General features: G+C 57.4%; 4 protein-coding genes across 4 annotated transcripts; 1 reads left to right on the top strand and 3 right to left on the bottom strand.

Annotated features, from left to right (window-relative positions):
- Nucleotides 1–408: 408 nt before the first annotated feature.
- On the bottom strand, nucleotides 409–7,717 carry GUITHDRAFT_134486 (hypothetical protein; the record flags this gene model as incomplete). The annotated part of the gene is made up of 10 exons (XM_005838502.1): nucleotides 409–465; nucleotides 521–566; nucleotides 629–2,548; nucleotides 2,716–5,180; nucleotides 5,409–5,714; nucleotides 5,926–6,042; nucleotides 6,310–6,428; nucleotides 6,616–6,711; nucleotides 6,951–7,582; nucleotides 7,689–7,717. The coding sequence occupies 10 exons, from the start codon at nucleotides 7,715–7,717 to the stop codon at nucleotides 409–411; spliced, it is 5,787 nt and encodes a 1,928-aa protein (XP_005838559.1).
- Nucleotides 7,718–9,051: 1,334 nt separating this feature from the next.
- GUITHDRAFT_48895 (hypothetical protein) lies at nucleotides 9,052–11,052 on the top strand (the record flags this gene model as incomplete). Its single annotated transcript, XM_005838501.1, has 2 exons — nucleotides 9,052–10,119; nucleotides 10,639–11,052. Coding segments are annotated over 2 exons (1,482 nt in total), but the record flags the coding sequence as incomplete, so codon positions are not given.
- Nucleotides 11,053–12,823: 1,771 nt separating this feature from the next.
- GUITHDRAFT_65968 (hypothetical protein) lies at nucleotides 12,824–14,330 on the bottom strand (the record flags this gene model as incomplete). Its single annotated transcript, XM_005838500.1, has 6 exons — nucleotides 12,824–12,928; nucleotides 13,115–13,342; nucleotides 13,504–13,623; nucleotides 13,800–13,938; nucleotides 13,989–14,063; nucleotides 14,101–14,330. The coding sequence occupies 6 exons, from the start codon at nucleotides 14,328–14,330 to the stop codon at nucleotides 12,824–12,826; spliced, it is 897 nt and encodes a 298-aa protein (XP_005838557.1).
- Nucleotides 14,331–16,756: 2,426 nt separating this feature from the next.
- On the bottom strand, nucleotides 16,757–18,240 carry GUITHDRAFT_134483 (hypothetical protein; the record flags this gene model as incomplete). Its single annotated transcript, XM_005838499.1, has 7 exons — nucleotides 16,757–16,867; nucleotides 16,927–17,059; nucleotides 17,121–17,227; nucleotides 17,250–17,597; nucleotides 17,826–17,861; nucleotides 18,034–18,095; nucleotides 18,177–18,240. 7 exons carry the CDS (start codon nucleotides 18,238–18,240, stop codon nucleotides 16,757–16,759), a joined length of 861 nt encoding a protein of 286 aa, XP_005838556.1.
- Between the last annotated feature and the right edge of the window lie 1,156 nt (nucleotides 18,241–19,396).

The following is a 19,396-nucleotide window of genomic DNA, read 5'->3' as shown; positions in this document are numbered from 1 at the left end:
CAAGAGAGGAGAGGAAGCATTCAAGACAGGAAGGAGACGGGAGACAGAACAGAGGAGGGAGGAGGGAGGAGGGAGGAGGGAGGCTAGAGGATGGAAGGAGGAAGGTGGGAGGCAGAAGTGGAGAGGGTATTGAGTCTGAGGTGCAGGTGGGAGTTCATGGCAGAGGCAGGGTTTGTTGACTGCTGAGGCAACGGAGTGAGAAGGTTGGTAATGTATGGAGGTCTGTCTTCTTCCTTCCTACTCGTCCTGTCTCATTCCTCGCATTCAAACATCTCTTCCCTCCCTCCCTCCCGTTCCCCTCCCCCCCCACCTACCTACCTACCTCCCCTCCCCCTCCCTACCCGACCGTCCCTCCCTCCCTCCCTCCCTCCCTTCTCCACCATGTCGAGCCCGAGCTCCTGCCCCGCGTCATCGTCGTCTCTTCTTCGCCCTCCGCTTCCATCGCTCGAACGAAAACGCCATCGCCTGCACACTCTTCAACACAATCCCCCGCTCCACTGTAGCCAGGCCATCCTCCCACCTGCATCTCGAGCTCCCGCCCGTGCTTCGAGAACTTTGCGGTGTTGCTGGGGGGAAATCAGCAGGAGGAGGAGGAAGCAGCTGGTCCTGCTGCTGGGAATGCTCTCACCGGGTTGCTCGGTCGAAGATCTGCTGCCGCGCCTGCACGATGCTCCTCCTCGGCCGGTCCATCTCCTCGAGCCTCAGCCGAGCCTCGTCCTGGTCGATCGCCTCCCACGGCCATGCCACGGGGTGCGCCTCCTCCCCGGGCTGTATCCTCGTGCCCCGCTCGTGCTGCTTTTTGTACAAGGACAGGCCGCTCCTCCCTACTCCTCCTCCTCCTCCTCCTCCTCCTCCTCCTCCTCCTCCTCCTCCTCCTCCTCCTCCTTCCGTGTGACCGCAGGCTATGCGGATTCTCTCCTCTATGAAGCGGAGGAAAGCATCTTCAGCTGCCTTCCCCGTGTCCAGCGCCTTCTCATCGAGCCCCTTCCAGCCTCCAGTACCCCTCCAGCTTACCACACCCTCGGGGTCGACAACGAGGATGGTGGGAGCAGACGAGATCCGGTACGTCTCCTGCAGCGCCGTGTGCTGGTCCTGCAGCAGCTGGAATCGTCGGCTCTTGGAGCTGGGAAGCTGCTCGTACCTCAGGGGGGTTATCTTCTCTCTCAGCTCGAAGTGCCTCCACTCCTCCCCCCTCCGCATCCTCAATCTCTCCAGCACGTCCCCAGCAGTTGTCGTCATCATCTCCAGAGGGTTCATACAGGCCAGCCCGAAGCGCTCGGAGCTCTCGCCACCCGCCTTGTCCAGCAGGCGCCGGCGGACGCAGAGGCCGTCGCGGATCTCCACGAACTCGAGGAGAGGAGAGGAGATTTCCTGCCGGCAGACCGAGGGGTGAGGGACGACCAGCTCGGCGATCTGCTGGGAAAGGCTAGCAGGGATGCCGAGAACGCCCGAGAGGAGGGAAGAGGCTCGTCCTGTCGTCCGCTCCATCACTCGCGACAGCTTGCTCAGGCTCTCTACCAGGTCGGGATCAGCTGGGGTCGGAGTTCTCAGCTTCTCTCCTGTCCCTTTTGTCGCCCTCTTGCCGCCAGCAGGCTTACGGGACGTCCCCTCGTCCAGCTCGCCCTCCTGCTGGGGCCGGGCGGCCCGCGCCGAGTCGAGCTGATCGATCGCCTCCTTTATTCGAGCCTTGAGGTCTGGGTACAGCTGCAGCTGCTCGGGGGAAGGAGGGAGGGCGACGGTGACGAGCTCCCAGCTGCACTTCCCAGCTCCCCGATGGTTGCGGTGCCTTCGGAGGAGTTCGCCGAGAAGGAAGAGGATCCTCTGGCAATGGCGCATCCAAGGCACCCAGAAGAGGACGACCTTGCAGACCCCGTCGTCGAACTTGAGCGTCATGGGGGAGGAGGAGGAGGAGGAGGCCGGGGGGGCGACGGGATGCTGGGCAGCCGGGTCGGCGTTGTTGGTAGTAGTGGAGGAGGAAGAGAGCTCTCCCTGCACGGGGGTCAGCCCTGCGATGGCTGCGGCCCTGGACCCGATGAGCATGCTCCTTTGCAGGCTGGCGGAACTCTTGGAGATGCGCGTGCAGCCGTGAATCTCCTCGTTCCTCTCGGGGGGAGCGTTCATGGACAGATTGTTGCGGCACAGCGCTTCCTGCTCCAGCGTCAGCCGGAACTCCGTCAGCTCCGCGGGGTCGCTCCTCCTCTCCAGAGCCCTCCTCATCATCTGCGCCAGCAGCCGCTCCCTCGTCGCCGCCTTCGGGCCCTCCGCTGCCGCCGCCTCCTCCACCTGCTTCGCCTTGTGGCTCTTCATCGCTGCGATCCTCCTCCTGCTAGTCGGGGATAGTCCTCCTCCCTCCGCAAAGATCGCGCTCCTCGGGTCAAGACTCTCAGCTCTTTCGTGCTTCTCCCTCAGCAAGTCGGCCGTGCTCTCCCCCAGCTGAAATCCTGCTGGGACCCAGGGGACTCGAGAAGGCGGAGGTTGGGAGGCAGGAGGTCGGAAGGGTGGGGGATCAACCAGGGAGGTGCTGAAAGAGTTGAGGTCTAGTGTGTGCCTGCCAGCAAGGTGAGACGGGCGAGGAAGAGCGAGGAAGGGAGGAGGAGAGCAGGGCAGGAGAGGAGGGGATAGGAGCGGAGCAGTGGGGATAGGAGAGGAAGGGCGATAAGGGAGGAAGGGCGATAGGAGAGGAAGGGCGATAGCAGAAAGATAGGAGGAACCCACCAGGCTAAACTGACGGCGAAGGTGAAAGGCTTCATCGCGTCCGACTGTGTCAGGCTGGACAAGTCGATCTCGTTGGATTGCAAGCTGGGAACCTCATTCTCCTTGAGCTTCATGCAGGAGAGGGCAGAGGCGGAGGAGGAGTGGGGGAGGGGAATGATGCGGGAGGAGGAGCCGAGGAGGGCGAGGGAGAAGAGTTTGAAGGACAAGTCCTCCCCGAACTTCAGCCCGTCGAGTCTCACTTCGTACGGATGCCCTGCGTCGTGCTGGGCAATGTCGTCAGAGGCCAGCTGAATGTGAGCTGGAGTGCGGAAGGGAGCGTTCTTCCAGGGCCTCCGCTCGACCTGCAAGATGAAACTCGAGATCTTTGCCTCCCCGTAGTCCTTGGGCTTCACCCAGCGGAGGAGGAGGGAGAAGGACGCGAGCGTACGGGCATGCGCATGCTGCTGCATGAGGGAGTGGATCTCCGACTCGGTTTGCAGGAGGCGACGGAAGTTTGTCTTCCTGGTCCTCTGCTCCAGCAGCGGGTTCCACTCGCTCGTCCTGACCCACAGGCGGGAAGGATCAATCGCCCTTCTGTCGAACTCACTGATCTCTCGCAGCAGGTCCTCCCGTTGCTCGCTTGCCATGCACAGCTGCGCGAAGAGCCTCATCGTCCTCCTCGCCTCCTCGTTCAGGATCGTTTCGCTCTCCAGCCATGGGCGTTCGGGAGGGAACGGCAGTTGCACCTGCAGCCTCTCGCTCCGCAGGTACGCGTGCTCGGGTTCACAGTGCTCGCAGTCGACGGAGAGCCAGACGAAGCAGGAGGAGGCGTCCCGCAGGCGGAGAAGGAAGTCCCTCTCCTTCCCGCGAGGAGGGACCTGCGCTCGACCAACGACGACATGGCGCGAGTGAGGATGTTGGGAGGGGGAGAAAGTCGTGCTCCTGTGCGTCAGCGTCCCCTCCTCATCCTTCTCCAACTCCTCCACCGTCCTCGTCGGTAGCACGCGCTGCATGGCCGAGTCTCTCCGAACCCCTCGCGTCTCCTCCTCCTCTGCTTGCTCTCGTTCCTCCTCCTCACCCCCCCGCTCCTCCTCCTCCTCCTCCTCCTCCTCCTCCTCGCTCTCGCAGCGCTCTTTGTGAATCCCGACATTCAATCGCTCCAACATGTGCGCCTCAGCCGTTGACAGGTAGATGCTCTTCGTCCGCTTCCTTGCCTTGTCCTCCTCCTCCTCCTCCTCCCAGCAGATCGTGTAGCCCCTCACGCGGCCGAGGAGAGGGCGCGTACCCAGCTCTTCAGGGGGGAACCACTGCAGGAGGAAGGAACTTCCGATAGTGGCGGAGAAGTTTGCGGAGATCAGCTGGAGACGAGGAGCCCGGACCCCAGGAGAGACGAAGAGGAGAGGAGGAGCATCGTCTCCCTCGGCCGCCACAGGGTTCCTGGTGGTAGCAAGCACTCGGATTCTGTACCTCGTGGCGGGCAGGACGGGGAGGAGAAAAGAGCGGACCCGTTCCTCCTCTATCAGGCTAGCTGGGATCCTGCCGGACCTGAGCAGGATGCCCGCTAGCTCTGTCGAGTGCTCCTCCGAGATCCAGAAGCTCCGCCCTCCATCCTCCACCACCTTGAAGCCGCTGACCTTGACCTCCCCGAAGTCTCGAGGCTTCCTCCAGCACAGGGCCAGCGAGTTGCTGCAGTAGATCTCCATGTTCTCCTCCATCCCCAGGTCACAACGGAGGCGGAAGGGGAGGTCGAGGTTGCAGGAGCACACAAAGTGAACGCAGGGGTCGGAGCAGGTGGCGGGTCGGCGCATGGTGACCATCCTGACGCGCTCAGAGGCCATCTCGTGTTGACCGTAGCAGGGGAGGAGGAGCTCTAGAGTGTACGAACTGCCGCTCTCCTGCTGCTTGCTTGCACCCTTGCCCTCCTCTTTCTTCGTGGTGGACATGTCGATCAGATTCGAAAAGCTCCCTGCTGCCCGATTCGTCTGCTTGAACTTGAACGATCCCCCCTGCAGAAGCTGCGACCGTCTGTCCCCTACTCCTTGGGCACTCTTCTCCTCCTTGGCCTTGAACTTCTCCTCCTCCTCCCTCTCCTCCTCCTCCTCCTCCTCCTCCTCCTCCTCCTCCTCGGGCACGATCCCGCAGGCAACTACATAGAACTCGTAAAGGCAGCCAGGGCGGAGGTCAAACAGGCTGCAACTGCGGGAAGACCCGCTCACTATCACCTCATTCCATCCTCCACTAGCTATGGGGGAGGTCGAGTCTCCCAGGATAAGCTCTCCCTCCTCCTCCATCTTCCTCCTCCTCTCCTTCTCCTCCTCTCCCTCCGCGTCCTCCTCCTCCTCTCCCCAGTAGTTGAGGATGAAGCGCCACCGCACCTTGAAGCATCGCACGCCTGCGTCTTGCGTGCAAGGAGGGATCCTCCACTTGAGTATGACAGCGCGGTAGACTTCAAAATGATCCCTAACTTCCACCTCCGGCCTCCCGATCTGATAGGAAAGTTTACAGGAGGGAGACGAAGGAGGAGGAGGAAGACGACGAGGAGATTAGGAAAAGAAGAGGGATGAAGAGAACAGGCAATCAGGAGGAGCAGAACTGAGACGAGGAGACGAGGAGGAGACGAGATGGGGAGGAGGACGAGGATGGGGAGGACGAGGAGGGGGAGAAGGACAAGGACGAGGAGGACGGGGAGGACGGGGAGGACGAGGAGTGTTCACCTCAGGGATACGGAAGAAGACCTCCTCGCTGTGGTCCCCCTTCCATCCCGGGAAGGGCCTCCCTGCGTTCTTCTGTGTTGTGCAGGAGATGATCTGAACGCAGTGGAAAACGTCCCTGCCATTCTTCTCCAGCTGCTGCTCAGCTTCGAGGCTGAGGTGGGAGAGGTGCTCCCTCGGCTCAGCTGGGATGTGCATGGACTTGCACATGTCGCTCCTGTAGACCCCGCAGATCTTCGCGCTCTTGCTGAGAACCTCCTCCGATCGCTCGAACCGCAACTTGCCGCCTGCTCCTCTGTCGATGAGGACCTGAAAAGGTGATCAGAGAAGAGGCGAGAGAGGAGGAAGACGCGAGAGAGAATGTGGTTGAGAAGGAGGAGGGGAGGAGGTTCAGATGGAGGGACAGGAGCGCAACGAGAAGGGAAGTGGAGGAGGAGGAAAGAGAACGAGGAGGGAAGAGGAAGAGGAGCAAAGCGAAGGAGGAAAGCTGAGAGGGAGGATGACTGGAGCTCTTGTTTACCTCGAAGTGGGTGATGAGCGCATAGCCACAGGCTAGTGGAGTTCGACCTTCAATGGCCATCAGGTGAGGATTTGTACACCCTGACTCCCCGCCGAGCTCAGGAGCTTTGAAGTGAATCTGATAGGAGAGTCACTCTACACCAGTCGATGAAACTGACCAACTTTCATCATCATCATCATCATCGTTGTCATCATCGTTGTCACCGTCATCATCGTTGTCATCATCATTGTCGTCATCATCATCGTCATCGACATCGTCATCATCATCATCATCATCATCGTCATCATCATCGTTATGATTACTGTTCGTCTTTCACAACAAGGACTTTACAAACAGTGACAAGGGCTATGTCAATGATGGAAAACATCAGATCGTAGCAATTACAATCAGCTTTTGGAAGGTGGCTTGAAGCGAAATGTCCCCAGGTGCCAGCGGAAGAAGCATACGAGGACGAACAGCCTGACCCTCCAGGTACTTTCCGGTATGAAATTTACAGGCAGCATCTGCCCCCATAACGAGTCAACCAAATCCTCCTCCTCCCCATTCCTCCTCCTCCTCCTCCTCCTGCTCCTCCTGCTCCTCCTGCTCCTCCTCCTGCTCCTCCTGCTCCTGCTCCTGCTCCTGCTCCTGCTCCTGCTCCTGCTCCTGCTCCTCCTCCTCCTCCCCTCATCTTTGTCGCAAGCGACTCACCGTGAAATTTCCTGCGATCAACGAACCTGAGGCATCGGATGCAAAAGACCAAATTCTGTTTGCGAACCTCCTCGTCGTCCACCTCGACATTGTGATCTTAAAAAGATCAAAGTCAGATTCCTTGACTTCTCTTCTACTCTCTCTCTCCCTCTCCCTCTCTGCTGATTCGCTCCAATGCTCTCGTCTCTCCTTGCCCCTTCTCCCTTCCTCTGTGACTCTCCCTCTTCATCCCCCCTCTCCCTCTTCCTCCCTTCCCCCCTCTCCCACTTCATCCCCCCCTCTCCCTCTTCATCCCCACTCTGCCCTTCCTTCCTCCCCGTCCCGTCCCGTCTCACCTCTCACATACTCCACCAGGCTCTCGAGCTTTGCTGCCTCATGTCTCCCCCTGGAGCAACCGAGCGCTCCCTCGGACCCGTTGCAGCATGTCCAGTAGTAGCTCGAGACGCCCTTGGCCACCAGCTCCCCAGCATGTCGCGCACAGGCCTTGTCAACGGAGTGTCGGTTGTAGATCGAGCTCCTCGGAATCGAGCGGTACAGCCGGACGTTGAAGATGCTGTCGCACAGCGAGCAGCGGGCCATCTCCCCGTCCTCCACATGACTCGACGTCTCGCACCCCACGCTCGCGAACTTCGACTTGCGGCAGCAGCTCCACATCCCGTAGATGACGTCAGGGTTGAGGAGCGACATGGCGTCCTCCCGGAAGAACTTGGAGCTCAGGCCCTCCCAGCAGGAGCGGCGGGGGTAGAGGCCGTCGGCAGACTTGAGGAGGTACTCAAGGTTCTTGTCCTGCCTCTGGTGATGTCTTCGCTCCGTATCCTCTTCCTCCTCCTGCGACCGATACGTCGAGCTTCCTCGGCTAGCAGCGAGCTTCCGCCTCGAGTCAGAGACCGGGATGACTGAGCTCGAGCTTGCATAGAGGTTGCTCCTCTTAGACCCGCCCAGTGGGCCCGACTTAGGCTCTTTCAACCTGCTAGGACGCAGCAGAGAGCTAGACGCTGCTTTCCGTACCATCGCCTGTGTGCGGGAGGGTGGTGAGACGAAGGATCATTGGATCAGGTTGTGCACGCTCTTACCTTTCCGTTGCCACGAGTTTCGCTGCCATTCCGTGAATCCCGCGTGGGTAAAAATGGCGAGGAGTCGCGGACGAGCTGTGAGCCGGAGAGAGGAAGGCTGACGAGAGAGGCGGAGGATGATTGAGGAGAGAACAGATCGTCTCGGCTCCTCCCTCCGCTCACGGGTGAGTCATCCCGCTGCACCAACAGTGCAGAAGCAGGGCGGATTCGGTTTGGAGGATGTTGTGCTGAAAGGGGGCGAGAGCGGTAGTGAAGTGCAGGAGACGAAGCTCGTCGAGGTGAGGGTGTGGCAAGCAGAGACTTGGGCGTCTGGCTTCCTGAGTGAGCAGGAGACGACCCATGGTCGGCTTGGCGAACGGCGCGCCTTGCAGAGTTGGGAGATTGCGCTGAGAATGTAGCTGGAGGAGGAGGAGCAGGGGATGAAGAGGACAGGACCCTAGACAGTAGAGGATGAGCAGAAGAAGAACGAGCGACTGCGAGAGGAGAGGGAGGAGGAGGAGCGGAGGAGGAGGAGGAGGAAGACGGCCCAATCATCCGCCATGCCCAACTCCTTTCAAACGCATCAAATATTTGACTACAGTCGTGAATCATCAAGAATGGAAATAGTCAAGAATGGTACTCCGGTAGCCGCTTCAAGAGTAACTCGGAAGCCCGGGCCGGCCGCCCGGCCCCGGTAGTAGCGCGGCCGGGGCCAGGCTACCCCGAGTGACCCGGCGGCTTGACTGCCGCCGCCGTAACTGCGGCCCGGCCCGCCGGATACCGGCGAGTACTGAGAACTTCCGAATTCAGGGCCCAACTTCAGGAGAGACGAGGAGGCTTGACTCTGACACTGTCGCACAGGCCAAACGGCGAGAAGAGAAAAGACAGCGAGAACCAAACCCAACTTGCCAATGCTGTACGCGCCATGCCATGATGATGCCAGCGATGTCGCTGCGGCCGCCGCCGAAGGAATGAGACGCATAACGCATACCGGAAGTCAGGCCGCCCTGAGAGTAGACTCGAGCCGCCTGGAGGGCGCCGCGGGCTTGACCCCGCCCGGCCGGACAGCCTCGGAACCATTCTTCATCCAGGCTGCCAACGCGGGCTCCGAGCCTCGGAGGACGGGCCAGTATAGATTAGTAGACCCGCCTCAGTCATGGTGCATAGAATAAGTACAAGACATCAGTATAAGTGTAGCAGAGATTACTCTAGACCCCAAGGACAGCGACCCGCCGGCATGTGCGGCATCGGGTGTGTGGCCATCATTCATGGAGGAGGAGGAGGAGGAGGAGGAGGAGGAGGAGGAGGAGGAGGAGGAGGAGGAGGAGGAGTTTGTTGCTGCACATCTCAAGGAGACCACCTGCTGAGTGCGAAGACCAGAGAATCCCTACGGAGGAGAGGACCGGATGGCTGGGGTTCGCGCGAACTGAGAGGAGGGAGGATTACGCTGCTCGCTGCCGTCCTTCACTTGAGAGGCAGGGAGATGTGTGAGCAGCCAGCAGGTCAGATAGGAGGAGACGTGCTGTGCTGGAACGGCGAGGTGTTTGGAGGTATGGAGGTGAAGGAGCATACCAGCGACACCCCAGTGGTGCTCGACCAATTCTCGAGGGCGTGTGCTGCCGGGGGGGGAGGAGGAGAGCACTTCCTGCAGGCGGTCTCTCGGATCGAGGGGCCCTTTGCCTTCATCTTCTGGGAGGAGAGGGCCAAGAGGCTATGGTTCGGACGAGACCGACTGGGGAGGAGGAGCCTCTTGATGCGGAGGATCGACGGGGGCGGTTACCAACTGTCCTCCTGCGCAGGGAACATACAGGAGAAGGGGTGGGAGGAGGTGACGCCGGACGGGATCTTCTTCCTCCAGCTGCACGATGAGGGGGGGGAGCAGGAGAGATTCGAGCTTCACAAGACCCAGTGGCCACCGCGAGTGCCTCCCCTCCATCGCTCCTGCTACATCAGCGCAACGTCACCAACCATGAGCATGGAGGAAGCAGCCCAGGCTCTCTTCCTCCTCCTTGACCGCAGCGTCAGGCGCAGAGTGGAGGGAGTGAGGCGGCTGGCGGGATCGGGCATGGAGGACGGCTCCCCTGTAGCCGTGATGTTCTCCGGTGGGCTCGACTCAACGCTCCTTGCCGCCCTTGCGCATCGTCACGTCGATCCGAGCATGGCCATCGACCTCATCAACGTCTCCTTCGACCCCTTCGAGGCTCCTGACCGCTACACGGGCGTCGAGTCACTGCGGGAGCTGCGGGAGCTCTTCCCGGGGAGGAGGTGGAACTTGGTTGTTGTGGATGTGACGCAGGAGGAGGTGGAGGAGAGGAGAGAAGAGATTCTCAGCTTGATCTTCCCGCGGGCCACCCAGATGGACTTCAACATCGGCTCGGCTCTCTGGTTCGGCTCGAGGGCTGCTGGGGTTGTGCTGGACGATCCCAAGGAAGATGCAGGAGAGGAGCTCTCTGTCCGCGTGCAGGAGGACCTGTCGACGCGCCTGCAAGCGTTGAGGGCAAGCGGAGCGCGCGAGGAGCGAGGCAGGGAGGAGCAGGAGGGGAAGGAGGCAGAGGAAGAGGAAGAGACGACAGGGGAAGGGGGACGAGAGAGGCTGGTGGAGAAGGCGACGGAGGGGGAAGTAGGGGAGGCAGGACGGGAGGGTGCCGCAGTGGAAGCGAGTGCCGAAGGCAGCTACAAACCGCAGAGGTCAGAGATCGGAGAGGTCGTGCAAGAGATTCTTTCAGCTCACCCTGAGCTGGGGGTGAAGCGGGTGCTGGAGGAGATCAGGAGACGGCGTCCCTCCTGGCTGATCGGGGAAGGAAGGGTGCGACCATGGCTGGGCAGGCTGAAGCCTCTGCTCCAGCAGGACGCTACGGCATCCCAGGGCCATGGCGGGAAGGAGGCGGAGTTTGTTGCTGGCACCTCCTCCGATCCTCGTCAGTGGGTGCGGGGCAGACGCTCGTTGCCCATCGCGCGGGTGCTGGGGGAGGGGAGGCCCTTCGTGAGCAGGAGCAGCGTGCTGCTGCTGGGGATGGGAGCGGACGAGCAGCTGTGTGGGTACTCGAGGTACAGGGCGAAGATGAAGAGGGGAGGAGAGGAGGGAGTCCTGCAGGAGATGGGCAGGGACATGGAGCGGATCTGGCAGAGGAACCTGGGGAGAGACGATCGGTGCATCTCGTACCATGGGAGGGAAGCTAGGTTTCCCTTCCTCGATGAGGAGGTCGTGTCGTTCCTGTCCTCCCTTCCCCTCTCCGCGATCGCCGACATGAGCCTCCCTCCTGGGATCGGGGACAAGCTGCTGCTGCGGCTGGTGGCGGAGCGCGTGGGGCTGAGGAGGGGAGCGCAGGAGGTGAAGCGAGCGATCCAGTTCGGGACGAGGATCGCAAAGCAGTCCAACAGGTTGACGTTCGGGAGCAACAGGAAGGGGTCGGGGGAAGCTCGTATCCTCGACGACATGTCGGATTAAAATCTCCTTCGTGGTCCTTCTCCTCACGCCGCCCTCCCCCTCCCCCTTTCCTCCTGCTCCTGCTCCTCCTGATTGTCTCTTCCTCTTCCACCTTTTCTTCTTCCTCCTCTTTCTCATCGATATCTTCTCCCCTTCATTCCCTTTTCTCAACCTTCACCTCATCGTTGGTCGTCTCCATCTTCCCCTTCCCGTCTCCCTCCTATGACGCTTCATGCTGTCCCTTCCTCCTCTCCTCTTCTCATTCTCTCTCACTCCTTTCCCGCCCCCCGTCCCTTCCCCTGACCCCTTCAGCAACATATGGCGGTCTTCTCATGATGTACTCGCTCAGAAACGATTCATCCTCCCGCTAACTTAAAGGCACGATGTTCTAGTGTACAGCTCTCTCCTTCTCTCCTCCTCTCCTCCTTCATCCTCCTCTCCTTCATTCGTCGCTGGCATTGTTGTTCACGAAGCTGTCCTTCCTTCTTACACGAGCCTGCGAACCAAATCAACTCCAAGTCAACTCCTCGTTCCCGTTGCCTCGTCCACGTACTCCGCCCTCCCTCCCTTCCCTCCCTTCCCCCTCCCTTCCCCCTCCCTTCCCCCCTCCCTTCCCCCTCCCTCCCCTCTCGGCCTTCCCCCTCCATCTCTCTCCCTTACCCTTCCGATGCTCGCCAGCCTCGCCTTGAGCATCGGAAACTTGGACACGATGCTCTCAAAGTCCGTCCGCATGAGCTGAAAGAGCTCCACTGGCTTTCGCTCCTCAACCTCCCGCTCTAGTGACTTCACCCCCTTCCTCTCCTCTCCCCATGTCAAGCTGCAGTCGGTGGAGGAGGACCGTGTTCCCTTGATGCTGCCATGCTGCATGCTCGAGGTGGAGTTGGGCTCGGGGAAGGAGAGGGTTTTCTTGACCTTGACTTCCCTGCTGCTGCCCAGGGAGATGACGTCGGCGATCCTTTTCTTTGATAGCATGAGCGCCACCTCCCCGAAGAAGTCGCCTGCAAGAGCTCGAGGGTGAGGAGGGGAAAGAAGGGAGGAAGGGAGGGAAAGAGAGGCAAGGATGAGAGGACAAGAGGGGGAGAGGGAGATCGTCAAAGTCACCTGTGCTCAGCCTATCGATCTCCTCCCCGTTCAACATGATCTTGACGCTGAAGCAAACGTGTGAGACGTGGGAGCGAGAGAGGGTGGGGAGGGAGGGGGGAGAAGAGCAGGGGGGAGAAGAGCAGTGCTTGAGCTGTAGAAGCTGAATGGAGGGAAAGAGCAGAAGGGAGGACGGATGTGACGGAATGAGAAGTGAAGGCGGAGGAGGGAGGAGGAAAGGGTGGGAGAAGGGAGCAGGAAAGTGAGGGGAAAGGGGCAGCAGGACCAGAAGATGATCGTTACCTGCCCGAGTTGACGAAGTACATGCAGTCTCCGACGTCCCCGCAGCGGATCAGAAACTCTCCCGGCTCAACTCTGACGGTCTTGAGGCACTTGATTACTTCCTGCAGGCAGGACGGGTCGACGCTGTCGAAGAGAGGAAGTTTGCGAATGAGCATGAAGGCCCGATGCAGCCTGCCGACCCTGTTAGCTCCTCCTCCTCCTCCTCCTCCTCCTCCTCGTATGTCCTCCTCCTCCTCCTCCTCCTCCTCCTCCTCCTCCTCCTCCTCCTCCTCCTCCTCGACCCCCCGTTCATTCCCCCTTGCTTGTCATACTCTTGCCCTGCCCCTGTCCTTCCTGCCCTCTCTCCTTACCCGTGCAGTTTTGTCTCGCACTGGCTGACTCCCTCAGTCATCCACTGATGCTGCAGGGCAGCCGATGCTGAGATCCTCTCCTCAGACTTGACCCTGAGAGCCTGCACGCAGCATTTTAGGACGCGCAGGATCAATGGAAGGGAGGGAGGAGAGAGGAGCAAGGTTCAGGGGAGAGGAGGATGAGGAGAGGGGGTGGGGGGAGGCAGGGAGGCAGGAATGAGTGTACGAGGAGGAGGTCGAGGAAGCAGGAAAGGCGCAGGTGAAGGAGCCTGGTGTACTGATCGCACCTGGCTGATGAAGTCCTTGGCCTTGTCCGATACGCAGTCCCAGTAGGGGGAGGGGAAGGTGAAATCTCCAGCTGCGATCTTCTTGAAGAGAGCAGGACGGGAGCTGCTGAGGAAAGGGAAGAAGCCGCTGAGCATGACGTACACGACGATACCCAGTGACCACATGTCCACCTTCTCGTCATAACCCGACGACGTCGTCTCGAGCACCTCCGGCGCCATGTACTCCGGCTGCTCACCGACGGGTCAGGCGGGGATGGGCGATACAGAGGAGAGTAGGACAAGAAAGAGAGAGAGAAGAGGAGCAAGAGGAGCAGGAGGAGCAGGAGGGGGTTGGAGAGGGAGGTGACGGTCAGTTCAGAAGGAGGGCAAGGGAGGAGGAGAAGGATCACCGTGCCGCAGGCGGTCTTCAAGACTTGGCAATCGTGCTTGGAGAAGCCGAAGTCGGAGACCTTGACAGTGTGGTAGAAAGGTGATGAAGGATCGTTGGAGACGTAGAGGAGATTCTCTGGCTGCAGACCCACTTCGTCAGCGAAGTTTTGAGAGATGCAGAGTGAGACTCAGAGGGGATGAGGAGGAGGAGGAGGAGGAGGAGGAGGAGGAGGAGGAGGAGGAGGAGGAGGAGGAGGAGGAGGAGGAGGAGGAGGAGGAGGAGGATGAAAGGGGGAGGAGGTAGCAAGGCCATCACCTTGATATCTCTGTGAACAATCCCCTGTGAGTGCAAATATTCCAACGCCTTGAGGATGCTGCCGGTGACCAAGATCGCGTCTTTCTCGGAGAAGAATTCGGACTCGACGATCCTGTCCAGCACAGACCCACCTGACAACCTGACACACTTCCTGTCACTGGGGAGTCTCAAGGAGAGGAAGGGACGTACAGCTCGAGGACGAGGTACGTTCGCTCCTCCTCGAACACGTCGACCATAGTCACGCAGTTGGGGTGTGACGCGTTCCTCAGCGCCTTGATCTGCGCCGAGCCGTCAGCAAGACGCAGCAGCACGCGTGCGGGGGCTACGGACCTCGTGGTGGTAGAGGGAGTTCTTCTCCGCCAGGATCTTCACCGCGTACTTCTTGCCGTCCTGCCTGCTGATGCATTCCTTGACGGTGGAGAAGGCTCCGTCTCCTATCCTCTTTCCCATCACGTATCGCTCGCTGAACTTGACACTCCTCGTGTCAGCCGACGGTCTGCTGTACGTCTCCTGCCGCGAGTACAGGCTCATAGCCGCCAGGATCGTTATCCTGCGCACGATCTCCTCGCTCCTCTCCTCGCCCCCTCCTGGCGATGCCGCCCGCAGGCATCTCCTTGCCGCCATGGCCTTATCCATTGCACTGAACTCAGGGCTCTGGTGCCTCCTCACTTCCACCATCGGACCGCTCGGCTCATCCGAGGAGGACAGCGGGCTGTCGCAGGCCTCGAGCATGCCCGGCACACAGTCCACCGGCTCCTCTACCAGCTGCTGGATGTTCATGCTCCGGGTCCTTATGAGGTCCTCACAAGACTCCAACGCCCTGCGCGTCAAGTTCAGCATCATCGGCACGATGGCAGGAGCATGCCTTACCTCATCACCCTGTCCTCGCCCGAGCTGTCAAACTGCAGGGACAAGAACAAGTCCTGCACGCTGATCTCAACCGTTCGGGTGAGGTCCGTCGCTTCGATGCTGCAGGTCCTCTCGATCTGGCTGCTCCCATAGACCCTCCTCATGACCTTCTTGCACATCCCCACGAAGGAGATCTCTCCAAACATGCTTCCCGCCTTCAGCTCTGACAGCAACACCCCGTCGCGAATCACCTTCACCCTCCCCACATCGATGAAATGCTGGAGGCGAGGCTGTTAGCTCGAGAGCAGGCAGCACAAGAGGACAAGAGGTTTCATGACTTACCACTGTAGTTCCAATGCTTCCTTGTTTCAGGATCTGCTGTCCAGCCTTGAACGTCCTGACCTTCATGCGCGAGATGCAGGCATTCATCTCCTCAGTGCTCAAGTTCCTGAACAAGAGAAATTCGTCCCAGCTGGACTGAAGCAGCGACACTGGCAGCTTCACATAGAAAGTAAGGCAAGGGTGGAAGGACACATTAGTATTACTACCTGCGGTCTGCCCAACATATTGGAATCCTTGAGCGAGGACCCTGGCAAGAAAACCGTCATGACAAAGACAGAGGAGGTGGAACATCTTTGGAACAGGACAGAAAATAAGGATCTTACGCATTCTGATCTACACTCCTCTGCTCTAGTATACATGTACTACAATGCGAATGTTGTGTAAATTCCAGTTCTGCTTCATTTCTTTCCTCGTTTGCTATTCCAAACGCAAATGTTACCATGGCCCAGTTCCCATTCTTCAAGATTTGCTCTCTCCTCTACTTTCGTGCCCTATCTTCCCCTCCCTTCACTCCCCTTCCCCTCCTTTCCCTCCCGCTACAAAACAACACCTGCCAAAGCCTCGCTCACGTGATTATAAGCTATATAAATATAAATTCATTTATACACAGCCTCAACCCCACTACCCACCTATTGATGGTTAACCCACCCCGTTGTTTGACCGATTCAGATATTATAAATTCACCATTTATCATGTGATCAGATCGGACGGATCGTTTCGAATCTCAATTATTCGAAAAGAATCTTTTTCGACCATCCAAGGAGGCCACGTGGGATCAGCACGGCACCCACCTCCGTCATAAAAACCTTTTCGGAGCGAAAGGAAACTACCGGAATGGACAGGCGCAGGGAAATGCTGGGAAGGAGTCAACAGGAGAACGAGAGAAGCACAAGCTGGGTGGGAGCGGGAGATTTGAGGGGGGGGAGGGGGGGGGGAGGGGGCGAGGAGGAGAGAGCAGAGCAGAGCAGAGGAGGTAGAAGTATCGTAAGATAGCAGAGGAATGATGGCAGAGGTACCCAGGTGAGGGAAGACCACACGCAGGCAAAAGGTATGCAACTGGATGCACAAGATGGAAAGGGGCCGGAGGGAGGGAGGGAGGGAGGGAGGGAGGGAGGGAGGGAGGGAGGTACAGAGGTAGGTACAGAGGGAGGGAGGTAGAGAAATGCCGATAGTCTGGGTTAACCGAAGCAAGGATGAATGCAATGGGTTGGTGCGACAGGTGGGGGTCAGGCTCCGAGTTTAGGCAACGGAGGATGACTGTAGAAGGATGAAAGGAACCAGTGACAGAGGCAAGGATAGCGCTGTCTGGATGAAGGTAACCTCACAATGGAGGGAAACAAATGCTTATGCGATGAATAAAGAAAAGTCTTGCAAAAAGCTTTGTGTCTGCGACAGAATGAAATGGAAATGCATTTTGTGTGCTTTTGGGGCATTAACGATCACCACCATCATGAGGAAACAATGAACTCAATCAAGACATGATGAGCAACGCATGATTCTGAGATTAGATAGGAACTAACAAATCAAACGCGGATTTATCAATCACATCACAAAACATCATCTATTTCAGATTATATTTGTGTCTCGAGGATTTTACTTGCTGCACACACGTACAAGGACCACATCAACATGCAACACCAGCACTCTCGTTCGACAATAACTCCACAGATCCTACGTTTAATGCAAGAGAATTGCATCACAACAGCTATTTCATCAGATGCTCTCACGCTCAGACGAGCGTGTTGGTATCAAAAATCGCAGTCAATTTACAGGTATGGAGGAAATCTTTCCGCCAGAGATTTCAAGCGCTCAGCTTTCCCTTCACATTTACAAAATTGCTTTCCCAGTGTGCCTAGGCAATCATGATTGTCCCCAGCCTGTAAAATCATCAGTTGGTGATGCTCAACGTGGATGAGGTAAATATACTTAAGGACACCATAGATGCGTTTGTGTCCACTCTACCATGGCCCTGAGCTAGAAGCTCGTTTATGCGTTCTGTAAGGTTTCTGTTTGTGATCCTGAGAGTCTGATTCTCTGCCCTCAAGTCCTTGATGGTATTTTGCAACCGTCTGCTCCAGCAAGGCAGGAAATGTAAGTTTTCACTCAACTTCGTCATTCAGAATGCTGTACCTGGTTTCATCCTGTCTCCGCTTCACTTCATGTCGATGCTCTTGATACATGTTGGCAAGATCTACTGCTGAACGCTTCGTTCCCGCTTGCTTGCCAGGCCATATCACCTACAATGCGAATTCAGCATACCCACATCGCCCATGCATGAAAGCTGACCCCAGGTAATGCGAGGAGTTGACCTCTCAACACTTGCATGCAAGTAAGGTACTCGTTCTCATCCATCGCAGCTGCAACCAGAGTTGCCATGGCACGAACAAGACCCGAAGCCATGATCACAGCAGCTGGACTTGCACTGAACCTGCAACAATCCCCTTCGATCTGATGGTCCTCGCCCGCCACGATCAGAGCCATGATCTGTAAGGCTGAATGAATCTGCTGCTCGAAATTTTCGGGCAGTTGGATCGCTGAGACAGGCATGTGGCCTTGGAAATCTTTCTTTTGATCTGCAATCTCCAGAATCAAGGTGACAGCAGCAATCTGTCATGTTCCATTCAGCAAAATGCGCACACCCTCCTAAAAGAAACAAGCAAGCTACCGGGCAAACGTAAAACTTAAAATGTCCACAGCAGTCAGGCAGTGGTTGTACATAGAATGGAGAAGCTTGTATCTTTGATTCGGGCAACTTTCCGACAAAATCTTGTGTGCGATGCCTGATCATCCAATAAGACAGGAATCAGATGGGGAATCCTGGCAAAGTGAAACTACCCGAATGATTTCTTCCCGTAGACCTCTACTCTCAACCTTCCAGCGTCAAAGCAAGAAAAACGCAAATGTGAGTGGTGAAATTCTGGCCCGCACTGTTTGCCAGCCCGAATCAGTCCAAGTTTTTCCAGCTGAGGGTATGAGAAATCCACATCGACGCTTCTGTTTTGCTGCCTTTGCCAAACAGCAAGCATTTCTAGATCCCGAAAACCTTGCCAAAAGTATTGATCAGAAGGACCAACACATACGCAAAGATCTTTCCAAACAATCCACCTTCGAATAGAAGTAGGGGTCTAATGGTAATCAGATATAGGCCATCACGCAGCACAGCGGGAGACTAAATGCAACACTCACGTTGTGAAGACAAAAGGGTCTTTAAGATTGTGAAAATATGGAGGATCGAGAACCAATCAAACATTTCTGTCTCACAAATGAATCAACCATTTCCATCACGATCTCTCTCAAATCTCTTACAGTCTATCATTCAAATGCTCTTTCAACTTGGTTGTTCCTTGCCATGTCTGTTCCCTACAACCCTCTCCTCCTTCCCCTCTCCCTTCCTATCCGCTTCGTCACCTCCACCCGCCGTTCTCCCGCCATTCCTTCTAATAACAAGTACTACCCGACCCTCCGACCCCTACGCTGTTACAATGACCCCTACCCCACTATTTTGGATATCACCCCTACTTCTGAGCAATTCATACCCCCACCTAGCCCCACTTGTGTCGTTGTCGATATTCCCAACCCCTACCCATCAGACCATTAATCACTTCAGCTCAAATTGAAAAAGAAAGTCCCTTTCCCGCCCATCCATGAACATTACCTCTCAATATTCAAATATCTAGAAGAAAATCAATGAATATTTTCAATAAACCCCAAAAGATGTTCTCCGCGCATTGTAAGGAGCTCCAATGCTACTAGACGACTTGCTTTCATGCCGTCTACCTGACATGCGATGAAGAGTAAGAGAGTTTTGACTCAGTGAGTCATCCTCTACACTATCTCGACTATCCAAAGCGAATGGTTTGCAAGTATGATGTCATCGAGCCCCAGAAACCATTGACGTAGTTTGACGCCGCATCTTACGATATGAAAGAGTCGTGAACAGCTGGAGGGACTTTCGAGCAGAACGTCTGTACGTCGAATTGACAGAGGATGAAGTCATGTGTCCGAGTCAGCCTCACCTTCTCCTTCTCCGTACAGTATCTGCAAGTAGCAAGGAATGATCGTCTCCACCCCGAGAACAAGCAGAACGTCCTCGTCTTCAAGAGCGAGGAGGGGTGCAGCAAGAGCTGACCTTCCGCAGGACCACTTTCGTGAACACGTGCTCGGATGACCCGATTGTGTGGCAAGCTCGCGCATGTCAGTGAGACATGCTGCAGAAGTTCAACTCCCACGATACTACCACGTCCTTTTGGGTTTTGTTTTCATACAATCTCTGGCCGTGTTCGGGTTGATCCATTGGATTATACATCCTCTACTTGTTGGAAGCAACAGCGGTCATTGCTGGACAAGGACGAGGGCGTGTAGAGAGGGGCACAGGGGCTAATCGAAATGCTGTAATCTCCAATTCA

The sequence above is a fragment of the Guillardia theta genome (genome assembly GCF_000315625.1).
Source record: "Guillardia theta CCMP2712 unplaced genomic scaffold GUITHscaffold_11, whole genome shotgun sequence".
NCBI classification, from domain to species: Eukaryota; class Cryptophyceae; order Pyrenomonadales; family Geminigeraceae; genus Guillardia; species Guillardia theta.
This window is presented reverse-complemented; position numbering and strand designations above follow the sequence as displayed.